The sequence below is a fragment of the Toxotes jaculatrix genome, chromosome 2 (genome assembly GCF_017976425.1).
Source record: "Toxotes jaculatrix isolate fToxJac2 chromosome 2, fToxJac2.pri, whole genome shotgun sequence".
NCBI lineage: Eukaryota > Metazoa > Chordata > Actinopteri > Toxotidae > Toxotes > Toxotes jaculatrix.
The window spans coordinates 24,045,387-24,070,432 of record NC_054395.1 but is presented as its reverse complement, the minus strand read 5'-3'; the positions used below and the strand labels follow the sequence as shown (position 1 = coordinate 24,070,432).

The window sequence follows — 25,046 nt, the reverse complement described above, 5'->3', positions numbered from 1 at the left end:
GGGAGATTGCAACCGCTGCGGCATGGTGACAGCACCAGCACAGAGAACATAAGCAAACCCAGCTGATATTTATGTTGTGCTCTTCGCTGTCCCTCTCGGCTTTGAGACTTTCACAGCAATGCTCGACAGAGTGAAATCGTATATTTGAAAAAGAAAAGACGTTTTCCCCCCTCCTGCCAGCATTTCCTCAGTAGGCCTGTGAGTGCACACTAATTAAATGCCAGAAATTAATTTGAGTGAAACCTAACATATCAAGAAAGAGAATGCACGGGAGGAGACAGCCACACAGTAGTTTTTTTTCACCGTGCTTGGTGATTACCAGCAGTGGTTCGGATTGCCTGCAGAGGGATTTACAAACGGTAGAAGAAAGGGGATAAAATACTGCCAAGAATAAAAGACAAGGTTCTGGGCAGCACTCACACATGACTGTCCTGGGAATTGACCGCTCCAGCTTGGGTGGGCAAAGTGAGTTGAGTCGGAACTAATCCTAAACTAAAGGAGCAGCTCCTCTGTAGCCAGAGCATTGTAGGTTGGGGGGGGGGCGTCCGCAATCTGGGGTCGAGACAGACAGCTTCATGGATTTGGTCTGCTCAGTTGTAAAAGTCAAGTTGAGGGGCACAGATAAAACCATGGAAAGCCCACTGGTCTGTGAACAGACTGACAACAATTGCTTGCTGCTTGTTTTTAAGGCATTTATTCGATTCGCTTCCCTGTTTGCTTGCATTGGTTGGACTTTGCGGGAGTAGGGATTTCAGCAAGTACATGGGATTTGTGGGGCATGGGTGGGTGGGTCTCAGGGAATGGGCTGCATGAATGAACTAATGAAGCGTAGTGTGCACCAAATTACACTTAGCACAGAATGGGAGTGAGCTCAGTCAGACTCAATTCTCCTGTCCAGACCTCTCCTGTCCTCAATTACCACCCAGCTCCAGGGTGTTGAGTCTCTGTGAAGGTGACAGGGCACACCTTGGGAGCACTGTCCAGGTGTGATAGAGCACTAACAAGTCAGAGTGTAGCATCTAGGCCTGCTACATTCTGAGGAATGTAAGTCCCACTCAAATGGACTTTTGCTGTGAATCTGTATCTGACCACATTATAATTTAAACACTCTGCCATCAGTTCAGAGAAAACATCGTTCACTGTTTCAAGCTGTTGCTTGTAGTGACAAACTCAGGATTATGAAGTGTTTCTGCATCTCAGGTCATTGCTTTGGATTTACAGCGTTAGAACGAGTATTTAGCAGCTAAAAAGCCTCAGAACCTGGAGACCAAAGCTGAGCTAAAAGGAAGGTGAATGTTGGACTTGCATTCGTCAGGTCGCCAGTAAACGCAGCTCCAAATGCTAATGTTTCTCTGTGTCTGTGGGATTCTTATTGTTGCTTCATGATGTTTAGTAGACATGTCAGATTGGCTTGTACCCTCTTTTTGTCTTGTATCCTTTCAAACACATCTTTGTGGCTTCACAGCAACATTTTACATACAACATTTCATTTTAATGCTGCTGTATTTTTATTCAGGTCTGACAGTGATGCAAAGTGATATTTACCTTTATGGCTAGATGAATAGATTGACCATTAACAAGTGCAAGTAAAAAGCAGCTGCGTGAATATTTTTGAGAGCCTCTAAAGCTTTCAGTGTATCTTCACCGTAGGCTGATGGGGTAATCCAATAAGAGCCCTGTCTCAACACAGTGAAATGCTGAGGGGGAGTAAGGCACTGTGCCTGAGGGCCTCTGCCTCTGTCTCTAATGAGGGAAGAGAGAGGCGGATACAGGGTCTCTGCTTCACAGACAGCACAACAGGCAACTAGTTAACCCCCTTCTTTCTGCTCAGAGTATACCTAGCTACCATCTCTGCTCCCTTCCCTCCACCTGTCTTCACAGTTCCAAGCTCACTCCTCCACAGAGGAAAGACTTAATCCTGCAGACTGACTGTGCCTGCTTGTACCTAATTTAGAGAGTTGCGGTGTGGAAGTTGCCCAGACTACCCCCCTCTTTGTCTGAAAGCTTATGATTGTCTCAGCAAGTCAACTTCAGTACCTGAAACACAGTGCATGCTCCTGCAGTTTCTTACTGCTGCAGCAGTATCCCTCAAGCCAGCCAGTATAGCTGTTTTCAGTGATGTGTAAGAGACACAATCAAAAGCCTACGGCTTTAATTACACTCAGTCTGTCTTGAGTATCATAAGCAACCAGCCACTAATTACCTCAAGTCCTGGTGCACTTTGCTCCTGCTTATATAGCAGTATAAAAACCCAGCTGATGAAAACAGACCAAGAGCTGGACCCAGTGGTGAGATGATGCAGAGAGGGAGCTTTCAACCCCAATCCCTGGGCGTAAATTACATAACAATATAGTAAAATATTCATGACACACCATAGGGACGGAATCCTGCCTGCTCTGAAGTGCTGAGCAAACACTTCGCCCTCAGCCACTCTAAGACTGTGAGTCGGATAAAGAAAAGCTCAAAAGTGAGGGCCTGAAAAATCACGAGCATGAAGCCAATTACATTATAGTCAGGAAACAGATTCTTGCCTCATGAGGATGGCAAGCCAGCGTTTGTTCCAAAATTATGTTAGTGGTATGTTATGTTTAGGTTGCGTGCTTTCATGTGTGCTCTGCGTGCTCTGTATCAAATCTTCAAATAAAAATGAAAATTTGATGAAGCAGCTCTAACAAAAACGTTGTGGGGAAAAACAACAATCCCACAGACACAAAGCCACAAGCAACTCATGACCAGCACAAAATGGCTCATACACCAATGCAGAAACTGCATTATATGCAAAAAGAAAAGACTCGCCATCATCGCTTTAACTTCAGGCCAACGGCTCAAATAAGGAACAGAAATAGGTTGAAAGGTTAAAGGAAGCCAAGCCCGACTTTTGAAGTCATTAGAGGGAAGTGGTGAGCAGTGAAACCCTTCCTGCCACTCAAGGGAGTCCTGCTTATGGTTTTATGTGACTTTAATGATAGAGAGAAGAAGTGGAACCTGCTGAGCCGTGCCATGTAAGAGTACTACCTTAGCTTTACGTATTAGTCAATATCCTCACGGCAAGTGCAGAGGATCGCATTTAATTGCAGCAGAGTGGTTTCTGATGGATCTGATAGTCCGTGGTGTGAAGTTTAAATTGTATTTGTGCAAAAAGGCCACAATAAAAGCTCATCGTAAATGTGTTTAAATGTGTATTTAAAATAAGAATCTGCCCCGGGATATTCTTACATAGATATCATCAGTTTATTTTCTGTATCATTTATCTGTATAGCATGAATTATTTTTGAGTGTACCCACTCTCCCTCCACCTAACTCATCTTCCTCTACTTCAGTTAGTGACTACCTGCATTTTCCACAGTGCCTTTGGACAACTGCCAGAGAATGAGCATAATTTTGTTCCCAAGTCACCAGACGTTCATGCATTTCCACCGGAGCTGAGAGAAAATGAAAACTGTGCCAGCTAAATGAGCAATACTCTATAACAGCCCTCTAGTTTTCATTTTAACAGTGATAGAGGCTCTAAATATGTAGTGGGCATTTGTTTTTGCAATAGTGATGCATTGCTTAGCAGCACTGTCACCCATAAAAATAATAAAGGTTTCACATGAAGAAAAATGCAGACAACAAATTCATGATTGATGATGATTTTACCCCCACAAGCCTAATAAGAATCGCCTTATTGAACAAAATATCAGGGTAATTATACTGAATCAAAAAACTGCAACCAAGTAAATTCAAATATAATGCAAGTGCGTAACACAGAGGATGGTGGATGGTGGCGATGATGAGCTAAATTAAGCACAGTGGGAACATTTTATCAACTTGTTTACATCATTACAAATTTGTTTGCATAAAGATTAAATCCTGAAGAGAAGATGATAGAAACACGGACACAAATTAACTAAAACAAGGACTGATACGCATCTGGTGTGCTACAGTAAATCGAATGGCAAGTAGAGGGTCTACCTCATGCATATGCAGTATCATCTTGTGACCCCCTGTAGTGTTAATATTATTAAAAATATTAAACCCTGCATTATTCTTTTCACCTGGGGCCACTTCTGGGCCCTGTACTAATCACATTTCCATGGCTTCTTGTTTCTCTAACAGTGTGATTCATGAAAAATTGTTCCGCCTGTCGAGCCCAAAACAGAAGATAAGTTGATTAAAGGCTTTTAAAGCTTCCCAGTTTTCTGCAAAGGTTTATTAGAAACACTGCAAGGATAAATATCTAAGGAACAATTCTTAAAAAAATTCTCTGTGGGTTTCTCAGGTTAGTTTATGTTAATATCTAGATAGATAGATAGATAGATAGATTTTCTATGAGATAAAGCACCAACACAAGATGAAACAGCCCATTTACTATCCATGTTTCATCATGTTGTTCTAAAACAAACCTGAAATGTCATTAATCTTGAATTCTCCACGGACACAAGACTTCCTGATACCTTTTAAAGACGGAATACTTTGTGTTTTTCACCGTTAGCCACCAGTGAAGGTGGATGCACTTGCACAAACTCCATTACCTAAAAGCCTGTTTTATACTTTTCTCTCCTTCCATCTGATCCCGTTGCTGATACAGAGAGTTAGACAGGATCAGCTCATGGTTATTCTGCAGCAGTGCTGTGAAATGCAGAACATGCTCAGCTAATGGCTTCTCCCAATATCTCTCAGCCCTTCTATCATGTCAAGGACACACTGGAGATTCTAGATTTGTACCCAGCGACGGTTCAGGCCATCCAGCACTCACATGGCTAGCCCTAGAAACTGCCACACAAACTCTCCAGCCTCCTGTTACATTTGCTAGAGACTTGTTTGTCAGTTCCAAATATCAAAGTGTATGTGTCAGCTATCTCTTGTCATGAGTGGCATGGAGAGAGGTGCTTTTTAGCAACCATCACTTGAAATATACAATAGTATTTCCTGCTTGGAGTGAAGTGGCAGCATCCTGCAACATTCTCCTCTGTCCCTCAGTGGGATTTGGCAGTCGTGCTGAAGGCCCTGTCAAGGAGGCTGTTCAAGCCCACTGGGCAGATACCTTTAAGGCCATTGTCCATCAAAAAAAAAAAAAAAAAAGCATTTCTTCTTCGGTCCATCTAAGGCATCTCAGGATCTGAGTTGCACTATACTCACACAAAACTCATTCTTTGCCCAAGAACTCTGAGTCCTGGATGGTGCGGCTCAGTGTCCCTTAGAGAAGGAAAAAAAAAAAGGAAAAACTTAAATAATTTGTTCCCACTGCAGGATTTGGCATTCTGTTTGGAGTACACAACAACTCATTGGCAAAATCCTGCCCAAACAGAGGCTTGCCAATTAGCTGTGTGGAGACGTCTCACAGGCCTGTGAGTGGGCAGATCCTCCTCTGGCGGTTCATGTGCCCTTCACAAGGAGTCTAGCAGCATTAACAGGCTTGTTTGGTGGAACATTTGGGGCTGGAGAGTTGTGGCATAGCATAAGGTGTGGCAGTCAATCCCGGTTTTTAGGACAACACTTTCTGCCACTGTTGCCTTCTGCAAGGAGGTAAAGATGGCAGGGATGTATATTTTTGTGACGTGTTCATGTCCCTCTTCCTCTCTGTACTCAGAGTGTTGCTGTCCCCGAGCAGAAAAACTGATTGTGGACTGGTGGTCACTGACGGCTTACTGTGGAAGCATTTCCCACAGGCTCAGTGCATAGCAGTAAAACAGAGTCCTGTGCAGGTTGAGAGGATGTTGGCAGGTGTGATAGTGTGCTGGGGCGGTGTACTGACCAACCTGTGTTTGTGGGCAGAACCACTGCTTGCTTCTGCATTGTTAAGCAATGAGACAGTTCATGTGTGAGATATGTCACCAACCTCTTATTTGCTCCATGGTAAGAATAATGAGAATGTGCATTCCCATGATGGTGAAGGCTGTGTGACGGGTCTGTGCATGGTGCTATAAGGAAAAAAAAAAAAAAAAAAACTTGGATGTAAAGGACATGTGCCTATGAAGGCTGGACTTGTGTCAGACAGTTCATCTAAAAAAGCAGCAGGAATGTAGGAGCGCAGCGTTTATTCTGCTTGACTTGTGACGCGTCAATCAGGCTTGTGACGTGGCGTATTGTTCTGTTCACCCTCTTGCCCTCTGCTGAGCAGCCAGTCGGCCCTAGAATGGCGGCAGACAGGTGAGACATTGTTGAATCAATGTCACAGCAGGCGATTCAGGCCTCATCTTCTATAGGGCCCTTTTAAAAGGTGAAGACTGTGTGAATAGAACAAAGGCTACATATTGTATTCTTTGCTTTTTGAAAGCTCTAACCATGTTGACTTCCACTCCACTAGTCACTAAAAGCTAAATGCATTAGTGTCAAGTATATATAATGGCCATACTTTGGCCATTATATATACTTTTCGCTCAGTCTCGATTGGGTTAAATAGATTCATACCAGTTGGTTGGATTTCCAACGATCTGTCTCCCCTGTCACATCTGTTATTTCAGATCACCAAAACACCTTGATCCAGGGTCTCTTAATAATTATCAACCAGTCTCTAACCTTCCATTCTTCCCAAAAGTACTAGAAAGAGTTGTATCTCAGCGGCCTTCAGCCCAAATATCTAACTGTAATCTTTTTTATCCTTTTCAATCTATTGAGCTATACGAATAAAGTCTGACTTTACTGGACTTGACTGTACCTTCAAATTTTCAGTCAAGAGATTCGTGAAAATGAGTCGTCAAGCCTGAAGAGCTCGTACGAGGTCCTCACCGGTGTTCATAGAGCAAGGGTTACAATATATATAACCACTGTCTTTCTTACTGCATGTAGCGTGGCATGAGCATTGGGACAGCCTGTTCTGACATTGTCCTCATGCTCATTAGTTTGGTTGTGGCCTGTAGTTTGGTTTGACAGCACTGAGCAGGTATTACAAAAGTCCTGTCACCTGTTGTTTATGTTTTGGTCTCATTTGCACATTATATTTGCATCTGGTGAACCAACACAATGCAGAAGCTCGTTTTACACACTATATTCAATAGCAGTGCAATGAGCTCATGGTGGCGCCATGCATGGCTTCCCTGAATTAATTAGAAGACGGCAACACTAAAGAGTCTTGGCAAATTAATGTCATTAGTAAGGAGAATTATGGTGTAATGATCAGCGCCTAGTGTGATTTAAGCTTATAAGGAAAATAAAAAGGTCAAAAGAAAGGCGATAAAAACATGGACTGGTAAACTCTGAATATGAGTGTATGTCTGATTGTGTGTTTGTTTGTTTGTGTGGGGACCATTGGCGTGATCTAAGGTTAAAATTCAGAGTTTGCTTTTTGTTTATGTTGTTTTCAAGTGAAAGTCTGAACTGAAAAAAAATATGTTGCAGGGAATATTCTGTGAGGAATTACATGAAATATCTGTGCTCTGCAGAAAGAAAGAAAGTAAAATAAGGAGTAGAGGCTGTAGAAGAAACTGACCTTGAAGAGACGCAAAATATTGGCTACCATGATTGACACGGAGCTGGCAGATGCACCAATCACTCCCACCACTCTCTCAGGCTTAGTGATGATGGGCGGCCCTCCGCTGAGACACTTGACATCAGTTGAGTCTTTCTCAATCAGCGCCTGAACAAATGTCAGTGACTGTTCCAGAGCATGAGTGTCCCGGGAGCAGGTGTCCAGGATGCGTGCCCCTAGAGTGATGTTAGGCAGCAGCTCATTGTCATTATTGATGCGATCCAGGGCAAATAACATGGCCTCCAGCCTATGGATCCCTTTCTCCTTCTTCAGCTCCCCGCAGGCTTTGCCATCGTTCCCTCTCGCGTGCACAGGGAACAGTCCACCCAGAGATATGTCTCCATCAATGCGTATTGAATTGAGGTGTGTGTGGCCTGGCATTTTGGGTTTGGCTGCCAAGCCAATCAAGAAACAACAAGCCAGCAGCAACACCCTGCAGCAGACACCTCTATGGCAGCCAATCCACACTTTCTCAAAGCCTCCTCGCAGAGTCATAATGAAAGGCTAAATCCGCATCCAAATACAAATTCAAGTCCTTTGAAAATGAAAGAGGTGTGCACACATATAAATACACACACATACAAATGTCCTGAAGGTTAGCTGCAATATTTTTCAGAGCACAGTCGTCTTCAGAAGTCTCTTCTCATGGTTTCTAGCTCTGACACAAACTCAGTAATACTAATTATTCAGCCTCGCTCTCTTGATCTCTAGCCGTTTTTTTTCTCCTTTCCTCTTTGTGTTTCAGTCTTTTCCTGCATCTGTGAGCAGTGGCTATATGCAGGAACTAAACAGTGCAGGGTGAGCTGAGACAGAGTCCGCAGAGAGCGTTCTCATAAGGCAAGAACAAAGGTGGGAAGTCTGCCTCTCTCCTCTCCTTCTCCAGAACCACTCGGCTGCATTTAGATTTCCTTCAAGCGGGCAGAATTTCAAGAGACGAGCCAGTGGGCTCCACAGCGGGCTCCTGAAAAGAGAGGGGAGAGATGTGTGAGACACTGAGGAAACAGCAGAAAGAGCAGCTACTGGGAATAAAAGGAAATGAAAAATGATTCTGATTTTTTACAAAACATGTGGTTATGCAAGGGTTTGCCTTCAGTGGATGGGTGATAAGCTGCAATGTCATGCTCTCTAGATTCTGACTGGCATCATATTCAGAACCGCACAGCACATTTGCAGATTTCCATTCCAGTTTCTGTATCCTAAAATTCAAGCAGAAACAATACCTAGCCCCAGCACTCCACACAGGAAATCTGTTCTGTGTTGTACCCATGCCTCAACCGCTTTCAGAGCACTGCAATGAATAATTTCTATGTGCCTTCAGCATAACTGATCCACTGCTGCTTGGCACGGTTCCATAGACTTCATAGCCACACACTGTTCTGCTCATGTAGATCGTCTCCAGAGTCTTTTACCAAAAAGTTATGAAATGCAGTTCTAAATTAAGAGCACAGGATTCTTATAATAAAAGAAACAATGTTCCTCGAGTTATGAACATATCTCCTCTATGCACAACTGATCGCTCATAGTTACTCCTACCCCTTGTATCAACAGTGTGTGTGTGTGTACGTGTGCGTATGTGTTCTCTCAACAGTAGGCTGGCTTCCAGTGCCAGATTAATAGAGGGGTGGATCTGGCCACAGTGGGAGACGTCCGCAGCGCTCTCTCTCCCTCTCTCTCTCTCTCTCTCTCTCTCTCTCTCTCTCTCTCTGTCTTTCAGTTGACCATAACACACACACACACGTATCTGTAGGGCTTTACTTCATGCTGCCTTTGTAGGCTCACATGCAGACTCCCGCCGTGCTGTGACAAAGGACACAAAGGGCAAAAACTCGGTTCAGGCTCAGAAAGTTGTGTCACATTGCAGCAGATGTCATACCCATCGCTGTGCAGCAGTGAGATTTTGCAATTATTTTAATGTGGATGGTAGTACAGCGGCTGACAGTGAGGGCTCTTTTTCTTCATCTCGCATCTTTTTCCTCTAATGTTGAATACATATGTGGAGAACTATCTCATTGAGGTGTCAGGAGATTTGCCACAACTCATAAATTATAGATAGTTTTGCCATCTGCTAGTCACGTGTGCATCTTTGCTTTCTTTTACTTTGGACATCAAATCAAATAGTAAAGATGCCCTGCTCAAACACGACACAGTGGCCTGTCTTGTGCTGCCTCTCCCATCCTGCTGGGAACCAAAAGGAGATATTTATATCATCCTGCACAGATCATCCCCTTAAAACACAGCATCCATAATGGATGAAGGCTTACCAGTCGCTGCAAAACATCTCGTTCTGAGGGAAAGCCTAGAACAGACGGAAGAGGAAGAGGTGGCTTCACAGGCTTGGTCTTTTGTAAAAGAGTTGAAAACAGCCAAACAGGTAGAAAAGTAAACTGCCACACATGCTCAAAGGGGAGCCTGAGTAATCTTGATCGAGCTACACCTGCTTTTTAACCATTAATAGGCTTTTTTTTCCTCCTTTTTTTGACGAAAACACCCCAAAAACTAATTGATCTGTAGTGTATGGACCACAGTAATTCTCTAGAGCACTCCATGCTTTACTTGGAAAAGATTAGCATCATTGCTTACTACAGTTTTTCCTTTGGTTCTGATTGTTGGCAATAATGTCTACAAATGATAATTTTTCATGAGATCATAATCTAAGCCTGCAAATTAAGGAGAGTAGCTGTGGGCGAGGAATGTTTTTCTTATTTCAAGTCAGCCCATCCTTCATCATCGTGATTGCAAACTAATAAAGCCACAATCAAGAAAAAATATTGTGCACCGCTGAACGAAACAAGCAGATAAATGTCTCGAGTACAGGACGATCCACTGTTAACTGAGTCAGGTTTGCGCCTTGACATCTCAGAGATAAAGTCTTCCCTGCCTCTGGAGATCCTTTTAGAAGGGTTGGACAGCAGTGCCCCTTCATTGTCATCACTCTCTGAAACACTGCATGCACAGTGGCAGCTTTACCAGATGTTTAGTCATAAGGCCCAGATGGGCAGAGCAGATAAACATCAGCTGTCTGCCGAGAGTGGGAGTTCGGGGAAATTGCAAAGTCCTCACAGCAACCGTCTCCCCTCACTGTGACGAGGAGCAACTCCAGCTTCCTCTGCACTCGGCCACATTCCCCTGCTGCTGTGTGCACTGCCACACTGATGGCTGACAGAGCTGAATGTTTTAAGACATCTAAGTAAAATTAATCACTATTAAAACTATCACTATCAAAAATGTCTGTTTACATTAAGCACATTGATCAGATAGATTTGCAGCAGTAAATAGCTGATAAAGCTTTCTCAGCAGTTACCATCTCACAAATGTTCCGTTACTTTACGACAGGTTTTGCACTTTAAATTGGCTTGAAAAGTGGTGAAGGCAAACGTGTAAACAGTGATTTTATGTCATTTCATTCTCTCCTCACATGTGCCGTTGCTATTAAAAAGTCAGTGACACATCAAATAAAGCATCATATTTTATGGCTGCCATCAAATGACAATTATGGAGGAGGAGTACTTCATGATTAGGGTTTTTGAGATTTTTCTGGAATCTGTCTTGCTAATTGTTTCCAGAGCAATTAGCTGTGTGTCTTTGGATTTTTTTTCTTTTTCAGCAGCGCCACACAAGCTTTTCTGACATGTTAATTGAGTGCAATTTGTTTAAATTTGTTACAAGCATGGAAAAGTTTAATACCCACTGGGGAGTTTCTCTTGGGGATTTAACTAAGTATTGGAGGGCTTGGAAAAGATTAAATGCGGAAATGTAGGAACACATAAGAACTGCCTCTGAAACTGTTCAGAAAGGGACAAATCTTTTTTCTGCCAAATGATTGAAGATTTCCGACAGCAATTCTAAATTTTGAATCAGGCGTTGGCTACTCGCCAGCCACCACCAAGCCACAGTGACAAGCAAACTCCCACCAAGCCAGACTGCGTCTGAGGCAACTCAGCCTTGCTATAAAAAGGTTTCTGTCTTGTCTCAATTTTTAAACCATCCATCCGTCCGTTTTCTATCGCTTTTCCGGAATCGAGTCACAGAAGGTAGAGCAAGGTAGTCCAGATGTCCCTCTCTCCAGCAACACTTTCCAGTTCCCCCTGGGAGATCCCTAGGTGAGGTTAGATATATAGTCTCTCCAGCATGTTCTGGGTCTACCCCGGGGCGTCCTACCAATCGGACGTGCCCAGAAAACCTCCAGTGGAATGCGACCGGGAGGCATCCGCCTCATCCTCCTTTCAATGCGGAGGAGCAGTGGCTCTACTCCGAGCTTCTTTCGAATGTCTGAACTCCTTACCCTGTCTGTAAGGGCAAGCCCAACCACCTTACAGAGGAAACCCATTTCGACCGTTTGTTTTTGCAATTTCATTCTTTCGATCACTGCCCAAAGCCCATGACCTTAGGTGGGGGTTGGAACGTAGATTGATTGGTAAATCGAAAGCTTTGCCTTCCGGCTGTATATAAAAAAAAAAAAAAAAAAGACATCACAGCCACACTCAACTACATCCTCCCACTCTAAACATTCACAGTTAAAATGCTGCTCTTAATCATGTCAGTAACATCTCAGTTATTGTTTATAGCATCAAGGCCAGCTTTATAGGCTATACAGGCAGCAACAACAGTCTTGAACTGCAACAAGAACTGATGAATACTAGAAAACCTTAAACATTTGAACTAAGGAAGAACACCCACAGGTGTCATAGCTGATATCTGCATCAACAGTGATCTTACAATGTGTAAAGCCACACAACCAAGCAAACTAGTGTGAAAATCTTCCTTTCAGAAATACAAAATAATCTGCACAGAAAATACCGGCGCGCTACAAGTGTACCATTTTTTTCCTAAAATTATTTGACGGTGTCATGTTTTGCCGTTTTATTCGTTCTGTCTAAACTCTGAAAAGCACCAGAGAAATGCGACAAGACACACCCCTCATTTTAACATGCTGTCATCCCTGCAAAGCCTCAATGACATGCGACTAGCTAATAGGTCCGTCAGAGCGGAGCTGGGCACCGCCTGACAGTGATGTCCTAATCCGACAGGGAACTGCTGTTTTGGCCGTTATGCTTCAACAGAGGAGATACTTAGGCCCAAAAGACCAGTGTGATCACAGCGCAGAATGGAGATAAAGGCCTCAGTGGAGGGAGTGTTACACTGCCTGCATGTCTGTCTACTAAAAATACAGATGTGGTTTTTGTAGCTACTCATATTTACATCATGTTCACTCAGTGCAGTTTTATTTTTTGTGCATGATCAGATACTGTGTATATAAGTTAACCTGCATGTGAGTAAAAAAAAAATAGAAGGCCGAGGAAAGTAGAAACTGTTGCAGTAGCCTCTCATGACTCAGTGCACAGCTGTTTTGAGGTAATTGTGATTTTAACATTGTCGTCTCATTTTAGAAGTCCAGAAATCCATCAGAGCAGAGAAATGTAATGTTCACTCGCCTCTGTATCATTTTTCTCTGACACTGACAGTTTCTGTGTCAGTTTCTGCTGAAATAGAAAAGAAAGAGGAGAGGAGCTTAATTATTATTGGCGTCAAACTGATGACTGTGACCATTGTTTTTAGACAATAAAGGCATTGGGTATAAAAAAAAAACCTGCCAAGGAGAGTAGTGACAGATCCTCTAAAAGCAGTGATTCACTGCTGGTATTTCAGAAGAAGGCAGTTTATCACACTTCAGTAAATTGTAGTACCACAGAATGTAATTCAGTCTGCAGCATGTTAGAAATGTTTTCTTACCATGTTTATATGTGTAATTGACATTTTTTTTGGATTTTATTGTCCATGCAAATAGTTAATTACATGCATTGAATCATATATTACATAAGGAGCTGCTGTGTATGTGTGTGGTGTGGTGGAGGGCCTCAGTTTTGCTAGGCCTTGGATTTTAAAAGTCTGACACGCCCTCAGATAAACTTCAGCCCTGGGTTTTTTTGGAGGGGGGGGCTTGATAGTGCAACATAAAAAAAGTGAATATGAATAATTTTTGTCACTCCTTTTATTAGTCTTTGTCTTCATTATTTCGCTTTGAGGAATACTTATTCTCTAGGTTTTGGAACTACAGCCTATATTTGATTACGTTCTGGAAAATTGGCACGATTATAAGTATGCCAAACGTAGCTCTTAGCAGTTTCTGTTTGCAGTGCATCCATCAATGTACAGACAGTTATCACTGTGTTACTCTGATACTGAAGAAAATTTTAAAACCTAATGATTCTCAGACAAGTTCTGGAATTGTAAGGCAAGTCTTTTTTCTCTAAGCAGATTTATGGATGTTTGTGGATGTTGTAAAAAGCGATATCCTTGAGAAGTGTAAATTGCGCTGAACCTAAAACTATGCGTAATATGCCCGTGTGTTCAGATTTGACTGAGCTATGACTACATTGCGTCTGGAGTGATCTGCGACTCTAAACAATGGGATGATCTGCAATGCAAAACTGTTTTCCTTTAAGGGTGCGCAGCAAATGTTACACAAATCACAAAGGAGGCATCATGTTGTGAGTCACTGTCACCTTAGTTCTGTATGAAATGTTCGTCTTACGATGAGTCATATCGAAGTTAGCGAAGACACAAACAAGGGTGCGGGGACATAGAAAGTGTGTGAAAGAAATGGGAAGCAGAGGGGAATGAGCACAAAGCTTCATTACATGCATTGTAACTCTATATACTCAGCTATCTGCATTCATCCCATTTCCATAACAGACATCAGACACCTTCTCTGAGGTTATTCCCCTTTTCTCCATTAGCCTCTTCCCCCTCTCCAGGACACTGTCCATTAGCTCGCTCCACCAGAGCTGGAGATATTAGGTTGAATTCATATTCGCTCATTAACACTTTATTCGTGCAAAATGCAGATTCCATTAACAAACAGTCTGTGTTGCTGCCTTGGGCTAGCAGGGAAAATGATTCAAGACTTCTGTGGAGAACGTCTAACAGCGAAAATACAGAATGGGACCAAAAAAAAAAATCTCTTTAAGGAGGTCATGGAGACATAATAATGACATTAAACATTCACAAGCCTATTTCTTTTGCATATATACCGTACATTTCTAATCTTATGGTATCCTTGTTATTGAAAATAGTCTCTCATGTGAAGTTTAAATCTACAAATCTATCAATATATGCTGTATACAAACAGAACACAAACCAAAAAAATCTGCATATGAACAGCAGTATGCGCTGTTTTAACAAATATCTTCCTCTCAGCTGGAGAGGAAAAGAGAGAGAGTCCCTTTATTGTCTCAATACATCAGGACGGTAGAAAGGAATCATAGAATTGAACTGCTGGTCAGATGCAGTGCCTCTTTATTTAGATTCTGTGCTACTTGACTCAATTTCCACTATATGCTGTTTTGAACCATGTCTCCTCCCCACTGCACGTATGTAAAATGTGAGTTATTCATTGCCAAATCCTTTACACCTCTGTCAACATATGAGGAATTAATGGTAAAAAGATCGTAGGGGTGTAGGGAAGATGTGACTCGATGTTTCCTTTATTTCTACTTCAAGACAAATTTTTTTCAAAAGAGAGAGAGGAAAGATAAGAAATGTGCGTATGAGAGGCAGTGAAGCAATAAACAAGAGGCAGTTGCTGAGGCTTTGTGTGTGTCCCACTTTGCTTGAACTAATTTTTCATGTCACACGACAGTTTACAACATCAACACGCAAAAAGCACCCTTTGAGCTCTGCTGTTGAGGAGCCAAGCGCAGTAGTTCGTAAATGCTTGAACCAGAATGTCCTTAATGTGCCAAACGAGACAGACGTAAGGAGAGGACAGTGTGAAGATTTTTTTTTTTTTTTTTTAACAGCTAACCATGTAAATTACTGCTTGTTTGCTTTTACAGTGAACCATGACTCATATAGATTCACCAGTCTAATCCGCATTTGTACAACAATAATGTACATGTTGAACATCCCAGTTGCTCCACATGTGGCTCTTGATCTGCCAGGGTTCCCAGCCACGTGAGAATGAACACCGCCGATCGAAGTGATTGATAGTCAAGCCAGACGATGCTGTGACACTTCGATCCTTCAGGTCGATACACTTGTGTCATACGTGGTGGGATGACTGGTCAAAGAGACGGCAATGACACATACCGTATTATCAAAATAAGAGGAAGGACAAAAAGGGCTGAGTTTAGGGCTATTTAGAATTTAGGCCATTCTTCCATCTTTTTATTTCACGTACATTTCAGCCTATGTACTCCCTGCACCAGGAGGAAATTAGATCGCTATACGTGTGAAGAAAACAACAACAAAGCGAAAGACGAATCTAGCAGGCAAATTTCTTTCAAGCTTGATCACTAGAATGAAACATTTCTTGTGTCTGGTGCAGAGAAATCAAACGAAGGAAGACTGTGGCAGCTGCCGTGTAAAGCGCTCTTTGAATCCAGTAAATCTCTCCCCAAGAGCAGCACCCTAATAGTCAAGTAATAGCTGGCTAACAGTGCTGAGCACATTTCAGAGTGTGCAAGGGAGATAGTTTTGTCACAGAAGGCAAATGCTCCAAGTGCACCTCCCTCAGTGGTGACAATAGGGGGGCAAGGATGTATTTGTGAGGAATCACATATTTCAAATCACACATTGAGCTTCTAAGTATAGCCCGGGTTTATCTGCGCTCCTTGAGACAGAAGCTATGAATACTGCATCCCTCTGGTTGCTGCCACCCTGTCAAAGAGGGTTTCAATGTTGAGGCATGCTTGAATGGATAAAGTAGAATTTTTATCATAAGAACACCACCATTCACTTCTCTCATGCATTCCCTTACATACAAATGTGGGATGCTGAGGAGGGCTGACTGTACCTGAAGGGCTCAAAGGCAACATTAAATTTGGAAGGATAAAGGAAGAATGAGCTCCCAAATCTTTCCTGAAAACTCTATACATCAGAAAGTGATGAATGATTGTCTCCACCTGCCAAAGTCCCAGTTTAAAATGAGGTCCAAGCGTTCAGCAAGGGAATCGGGGCAGGAGGCAGTCTGTTTACAGTGTCTGTGCCTATTTCAGCTGGTAGAGCAGCTCGGTTGTGATTTCTACTTTATTCTTTGGACAAAAGACTTGCACTCCAAGAACCTGGTAGAAGCAGGCAAACTGAGTTCTATCAGTTCTGAGAGGCACAGCTCTGCATCCCTGCCATGATTCCACTGCTGAACACCTGGTCCTCATTTTCACTGGCGCTGTCACTGGCGGAGATAATCATACATCACTTTCTGAGATGCTGTGTTTTCAGGAAACGCAGAGTGAGCTCCACACCCGCGCAGCACAGTGCACAGTTTGTGCCAGATGGGTGTGGTTTCCACGCCATATACATTTGGCTCACAGGATGGCATGTGCCGTATGTGATGGAGTAAAACAATGGCGGTTGCACTTGAAGCAAACAATGCCAAACACTGGAGCCTGGTAAACGCAGTCAATTCAAAATTAAAATTAAATGGCAAAATGGGAATTAGAAATTATATTTGGCAACATTTGCAAGTTGAATGTGCACTTTGACCTCAATCATGGTTGCCTGCAACCGTGCAGACCACGCTACAACCTTGTAATATGTTGCCCTTCCAGATATTTGCCTGACGCTTAATGCAGCTTGTTTTCCCTCAAGAAGTCTTCCCGCAGCTTTAGCCACTCCACCTGCCACTGTTTAATCATTTTGTTTGATTGTCAGCCGATAGGGATTTAATGTAATACCTGCCACTCGTTCTCCGTCAAAGTGGCTTTCCCCACCCGTGTCACTACACAGCATGTGGCATGTTGGCAAGGCCAAATGGAGCGCACCCTGAGTGATTTGAATGAGTGTCAGGAGGTCACAGCAGCAGGGCCTTAATAACACGTTTCTCTCCCAGTGCACAGAGAAAAGCACTGACGCTCATGTCTCATTTGTCCTCTGTACACTGTTCGCTGGTGGTGTTCCTACCCTGTTATTTTCATTCCTTTATTGCCATATTTATCAGTTTTACTGTTTCGTTTTTCACCAAGATCATCGCTTCTAGTGTTTTCTATTGATTTTTAATCTTCTCGTATATCCATCTTTCATTTTATTGCTTCTAGAATACCTACACTTGTTGATGTGGTGGTGTTTAGTGATGTAATATTTGCTGCAGAAGTAATCACCCCTACTGGGGACAATAAAATTACATGCAATAATTTAACTCATAGCTGGAAATGACCTTCATACACAACTTCATTGCAACAGGAAAATTCACAGAAGTTTCATACTGAACGCATCAGTATGGATATGTTTGCTATGAAAAGTTTGACATCTTGGGAAATACTTTTTTTTTTTTTTTTTTTTTTGCTTTCACCGGTAACCTCCTTGAGTCCCCGCTGGTTGCTGGGCAACTGATACCAACCAAGTAGTCAAACACACACAACCCAGTGTGAAACAGTGATTTGTTGTTTTTATGCTTTTGTTTTTGTACAGATTAAACAAATGAGATAAAACATGTAAATTAGCAAACCTTAGAGGTGTTGGCAGGTGGAGTCTGTCACCTTTTGCCAGAGCTGGCCGTTTCCCCTTGTTTCCAGTCTTTGTGCTAAGTTAACCCCAACCCACCTCCCTTTGAGTACTGTGCGGTGCAAGAATATGGAGTGCATGTACTGGATACGTATTGCACTGTATTGTGTTACAGTAACTCTGTGGTATGCTGTGTTTTGCAAGGATCTGGTCATGTTGCACTACTGGAGCATCATGCCGCACACTTCTGAGCTGGCATCAAAGACCCCTGTCAACATCACAACCAGTTCTCTTTCAGGCGCACTCACTTCCTCGTGCTGTCATCTTTTCTTTTTAGCGGCATCATTACTAAAAAACTAGACAGCAGGGCCCAGCTTACTTAATGCTATCTGCCAACACTGAAATCTCCCCTCTATTTTGCCATTCATCTCTTCTTAGAGGGAACTATCCAGCTTCAAAGGGTACCCAGTCAGCCTTTGGTCTGGTGACATGGATTTAATCCCCAGACTAAAGATTGTATAAAAGTGATTTTTTTTGCCCTTCTTCATCTTGTCAAATGTGCATGCTGGGCAGCTGGAGTGTGGCTGAAAAAGCACGTTAGGAGTCTGCCAAGTGGAGTGGAACTGAGAGCTAAATACGAGAATACAAACAGTGAATCAAAGGGTATTAGGTTGTAAGCTTTGCATCATGGCTAATTGGGTTGCCAGAGCGCCCTTATTAAAATCTGCCACTTCATTCAATCTGCAGAGCTTCGTAAATTGAGCTCCATGTCTTGTGAAAACTTCCCATCATTCGTAAATTTAAGGAAACCTTAAAACGGGAAGATAAGCGTATATATGTTACATACATATAAGCTTATGTGACTGTAAGGTATTTGTGGATTAGCAACTCAAGCAGATTCAAATCATGAAATTGGAGTCCTTGAAGAAAGGACGATTATGTATCGTATTCTGAGCTCTTCTCACTCAAAAAAAAAAAAGTAGAAAAAACTAAAATAAAATCTGCCACTTTTTTAAACCATGTTTCAAGCCAAATTCTGTGCTTCTTGGCAGAAAGTGTCTTGCGAGAGCGCTGCAGGCAAATAGTGCATGCTGATTGTTACAGTCAAATGAATGTTACAGCAGCTTGGAAATAGTATTTGTGTATTATCCAACTGTGCATAGAATAGACACAAACCACAAAAGCATTAAAAGCAAGTTTAAGATTTTTCAACGCTTAATCTGTGCTGGTGTCCCCTTGGCATTCTCCTCTTTGTAGCCTTTCCCTCACCATTTTCTGTCTGACTCATGTTTTCGCAGCAGTTATTCCCTGTACTCAGTTGACAGTTTGATGTTGATGTGGAGGGGCTGTCCTTTTCATTTACTGTTTTACGATCCTGCTGTTCTGAAGTCTTTCAAGGCCGTAACCGTGTTTAACGGCTACGCAAATAAACTTCACTTGACTTTGTGAACTCAAAATCTGAAATTCGACCTCACCAAAGCTTTCGAGTTGGAGAAACCCTGAAGTGAGTCACGATACATGATTATATACATCCCTCAGAGAAGGTCCAGCCCGTGGCTCTGGGTCAATAGCCCAGAGCTTTGCCACAGGGCTTGTCCTCTGTGATCTGGCCGCTATCAGAAGCCTCTGACCTGTTCTGCTGTAGAGGCTGTTTGAGGTCTGAGAAGTAACTGCCCTCACACTTTACACCGTAGGAGGTGCTTTCAAGGAGCTTTGACTCTGTGTCAGTGACCTGCACTGACTGAAGGTGTTAATGGCCAAATGAGACATGACGATGGCCTGTCCAGCTGTCCATCAGTCCCACCTGAGCTCAGTATCCAAAGCAAGGTCATTTAAATACATCTATGGAAACGCAGTTGTCTGCCTTTAGTATACTAATAATCTAGATTTTATACAAAATTTGGTGTTGGTATTTCGTTGAGTTGGTACATATATTTTATATATTTGGATATGAAACAATTAGTCAATTAACTGATTAGTCCTCTGAAAAAAAAAGAGTCTGTAGTAGCTCTGATATTCAGTTAATCGTCTAAAATATAGTCGAAGCAAAAATGCCAAAGGTTCCTGTTATTCTAGGTTCTCAAATGTGAATGTTTGCTGCTGTTCTTACGGTTTTATGATAGTAAATTGAATACCTGTGGTATGTGGATTCTTGGATAGACAAAGCAATCTGAAGACCTCATCTAAAAATTTTTTCATAATGTTCTGACATTTTATTAACCAAATGATTAATTGATTAATCAAGAATGAAAGGAATCATTAGTTGCAGGTCTACATGTATTAACACCTCAGACCAATGATCAACTCAGCTTCAACTTTATTATTATTATCCAAAAGAAAAGTTAGTTTTCAGCCCAGAAATAACATATTGATCATAGGAATTCACCACTGACTGCAAGCAACAATAATCTATAGCAATATAAAACACAGCGATATAAAATATAGAAATAGAATATGACAAATATGATAAAGACATTTTTAAATGTCAAGGTTCATTAATAACCTCAAAAAAAAAAGTTAAAATAAAGAAGTTCGAGTTTGAGATGACTCATTGCTCCCCCCCACCGACAGCAGTAAAATAGAAAGTATGTTCACCATGTCAATACACTGTAACAGAAGAGACTCGGCCTTGTGCCTCCTTTGTGGCTTTCAGCAGGAAACATATTTGATTCCAGGGTTCTTCCTGTATAGTCTCAGTGCTGTTAAATCCTTGTGTTTGAACTTCAAGGTCTGTGTCTCATAAACATCATTTTCGCACGGATGAAAGACGCCACCTTAAATTCGGTGTCCTGACATACTAGAATTTCGAAATGCTGTGACTCTCCTTCTCCCTCTCACTCCGTGCAGTATCCATAATTACAGGCTTGCTCTGTGCATCTTGGGGGATTTACAAAGAATACAACCCATTAATTATTCACCCCTCTCTGCTTTATTTTGTGATTTTCACAGCCTCCTTAGTTCTCTTTATCTGCCCCATCAGTCTGTTCAGCAGCAGAGAGAGAGGGAGGACGCAAACCTCTGTAGCACAGCTTAGCATAAACCAAGCTAACTTTGTGTAAGGCAGTGCTGTAAGTGAAGCGTGGAACCTGATAATTATTCCTCTCAACTGTCTTGTTAATTCTTAGATAAAAGGAGATGAGGCAGAACATGAATGGGACATTGATTGCAAACCACAGCATGGAGTTGGAGTTGGACAGGTTAGCAGCCTCATAACACTGCCATCTGTGCCTGGAGATCAAGGCAACACGTAGGCAAAACATTCTCTTGAAAAATGTCTGTTTCATTATGTCCTTCTTTGAGGCCTCAACAAAACTCTCCCCAGTTTGTCTTCAAAGATGCTGAAATACTGCTTTAAGCAAACCACTGTACAAGTTTCCGGGCCTTGCGTGTGTGCCTCTGCAGTCATCTTACATAGCTGAATTAAAAAATTTTTGTTCTAGTAATTGTGCTTAAAAATTAATGCAGGTTTTGAGAGCCAGTCTACTGCTAGCATTCATCATGTTCTGACAGCTCCCCCTGAAGATTAAGCATTCACCCTCAATGCCAGAGGAAAATAGGGAGGAGCCCAGATGAGAAACAGGGTCATTAACTTGAGGCTCCTCAGCGGAAATAGGTGTCTGATTGAGCAATTGGGATTTTCTGTGAAGAAAGCTTTGAAAAAGACTTTGATCCATAAAAGGATCATGTAAAAGATTTGTATGAGTATCTTTGTAAAATATGGGACAGCCGGATACTGGGTGATACTGTGGTGAAGATTAGTACGGAAGTATTCTTTGCCTTCTACTGATGTGCTGATGTACTGGTTCTGGATGAGAAAACAAAAGCTGATCACTAAAGCCCATCAGGTGCTTTCTGTGTGCTAATCTAAGGTGAATTTGAAAGAGATTCATTGCACAGCAGTTTATTGGTCCCACTTTACACTAAAGTCAACTTATTTAGGAGATTAGCTGCTAAAGAGTGAAATGATGACACTCCAAACAAGTACTCTAATTTTTCCTCTTTTGAGGAGAGGAGCATTCAAATTAATGCAGGTTTTCAGATGCACTATCCCCAAGTTTGCTCTCAAACATTCATCTTGTTTCATCTTTCTCTAAACTTTGTGGATCTGCTGGAAACCTTTTAGTCTAAAGCAACATTGAATGTGTTCTTATGGATAAAAAGATCTAAAGGAGACATTTTACATTCATTTTTAAACAGAGTAATTAGAAATGAACACTGTTTGTACAGTCTGTGCCTGTAGTCGTACACAAATGCAAGTGATAGAAATGTACCTTAAATCAACGGTGTAATTATTAGGCAATAAGAAGAAAAACATTCTAATTGTTCTGTAAAATTCTTACAGTTTAGGATTATCACTTCTTATTCTCAACACTCACTGTTGATATGGGAAGGCTGTAGGCAGAAGACAACCTATTGACTAAACCAGTTTCCCAGATGTGATCCCTCACTGGCTTCCCACTTGGGAGCACGACCAGTTGTGTTTAACGGAGCAGAACCAGAAGCACGGCCCCCAGCAAATCAACCAGGATCTCAACAGTAGTACGCAGGCCTTACCTCGCAAGCCAGTAACTCTGCTTTCAACCTGATGCAGCACACATTTGGAACTAAAACCATATCAGCACCTACTTTGTGCCTTAGTGGCAGATCAAAAGACATACATCTGGACCCAATATGTGCCTGTTATTGTAGATCGCTTCCTTTCGGTATGAAAATAGACTTCTGTATCTCTATTTTTTAGTGTATAGGTTAGCTAAGCATGAATGCTCTTTTTCAGCTACGCCCTACTGCACACTCTCACAGATGCACACAGTCACAGCTGGAGGCTACACAGTACACTCACAGTTTTATCTGCTGGTCACTGAAAAGCCCCACTGGAGCTGTTGCCTTTGACTTAGTGTTCTTACTACGTCTGAAATTAAAACCTCGATAAAAAGAATACAGAAATTAATACAGAAATTAGCTCACAGCTTTTTTTGTTGTTGTTTTTTTTTGCCAAGTTGCAACACACCACTTAAAATGATTGCTGTGAAGTTCTGCAATCTATATTTAAAATGGCCAACTTTCTAACACATAATACAAAACTTCTGGTGCCTAAATGTAAAACCAAAAGCCATTACAGTGATTATTAGTGTTATAATCATGTGTATTCTAACATGCAGTGCGCAGGTCGCTAGTTCTCCATGGAGACACAAAGACATTCACAACACACAAAGGTAGTTTCATCAACACCACCACCAGCCCATAGTTAGTGGAAATTAAAAATACCCTGTGGAGTTTTGAACACTAGCAGCACCATGGAGCAATGTGATGATCAGCCAGTCCTGGTTCATTTTGTTCGTATCCTGTGTCTCGAGAGTCAATGAGAGCTCGAGGATGCATATATACGCGCACAAGCAGGTGATGCACATTACTGCCGACTAGCATACAATCTATATGATGTTTATTACACTGAATGAAGGTGGTGATGTGTTAGAAAATGCAAGTCCGATAAATAAATCAGCTTTACAAATGTTTTATGAGAAAGTGAAGGCATTCAGCAGATTTGTTAGGCCTCAAGGACAGACTGCAATACAATACATTTGTTCTGAAATAAAACTCCACAGGGAACCTTTAAGATATGGTATTTAAATTCTGATATTCCGCAGAAGACATGTATGTAATACAACAGAGAATTTAACCACACACAAGTTCACATTTTGAATAAATCTACACTACCTGCAGATATTGCAAACCAGTCACAAAATGTATAAATGATTGTGGCTACTCTCTGGCTTTGTTTTTTAATGTACTGTACTGTATATGCACCACATGTCTTGCTGCTAATAAAGGTCCTGTCAAGCTCCGTCTATGTTTGCCAGGGGGCTGCTTTGCTGTGCCAGTGCATAATTGTACAGGTCTCCCTCGTCAGCTCTCCAAAGCTCCCTGGGCTCGACATGAGGCATCACAGCAAGAGAACAGGGGTCAGAACCACTAGACATATCATTAATCACAGAATCTGTGGGTTTTAGCCTGGGATTATCCGTCCCTAGGGGGGGCTGAGTCAGTTACGGAGTCCCCCTAGGTGCTGCAGCTAGAGGGAAATGTCAGTCTGGTGGTGCCTGATACTCTGCCCTGGTTGAGGCAATCTGCAGAGAGGATGAAAGGGCTGGAACATTGATTTCAGTTCAAGAAGCAGGTGGGAGGAAAAGGGAATAGGAGCGAGTCAGAAAAGCCTTGAAACTAGCAGTCTATCCCCAGTTGAGGGAAATGTAGTCAGATAAAGTGGCAATGCCCGTGTGGGTGCAGGAGAAAGAAAAAAAAAAAAGCTTGGTCTGTAGCTGAGATGACTCAGGTCACTTTCTCGTCTCTTATGATTACATCCACTCCTTTTTTCATCCATTCACCTTAGATTTTGAAATCAGGGGAGCCAGCAGTAAAACACATATCGTAGCCCTGGTAAAACCCTCGTCTCTGTAGAATTTAGTTTTTGGCTGCACAGAAAATGCAAACATTTTCAGATGTGCTGCATCACACTGTACAGTACAAAGAAATGTTGAAGCGTACTCTGAGGATGTGTGCATTCATTTTCATAAATGTACGCAAAACAAAAACAGGAGCCATGACAAGGATTATACATGTAAACATATTCAGAGAGAATTAAGGATTAAATTCAGAGCTACTTTCATTACCACACTCCCCTCTTCTTTAATGCACTCCTCTGAAGGTGCTAGTTTTCTTCTCAGATTTTCTCACCTTGTTACTTTACCACTGCACGGTTCAAATGGAAATAGCGTGCCACCGACATACACAAAGAGGCAAGGGTGTTGTGAAAAGTATTGCGGAAAAATATACTCCACAATATTTGAATTGTCACATTTGAATGCCTCTATTATCCGAGTGCATTTTGTTCCTTGTTGTATCACCCAGCACACTGTCCGGGGCAGTCCAGGCGGTTTCGATGAGTTGTCTGGGACAAGGAGAACAGGTGCCCAGTTTTCTGACCCCACCCTCTAAAGAGAGGGGGGTCAACTGCCCCTACGGCTGTTGTCTTAACCTGCATGATTAATGGTGCATTAACGAGATGGCAGGTCTTTGAGCACATCATGACTCTCACATTGCCCCTGCATTATTAATGCCAGCACAAAGAGCCTGTTTAATGAGCCAGAACTCTCTCAGA

At 42.1% G+C, this 25,046-nt stretch overlaps 1 protein-coding gene across 1 annotated transcript in view; it reads right to left on the bottom strand.

Annotated features, from left to right (window-relative positions):
• Positions 1-7,945, bottom strand: part of LOC121191945 (metabotropic glutamate receptor 4-like) — a 104,360-nt gene extending 96,415 nt beyond the window's left edge. The window contains exon 1 of the mRNA XM_041053434.1: positions 7,412-7,945. Within this exon, the coding sequence (XP_040909368.1) occupies positions 7,412-7,945 (534 nt within the window). The remainder of the gene's footprint in view (positions 1-7,411) is intronic.
• Between the last annotated feature and the right edge of the window lie 17,101 nt (positions 7,946-25,046).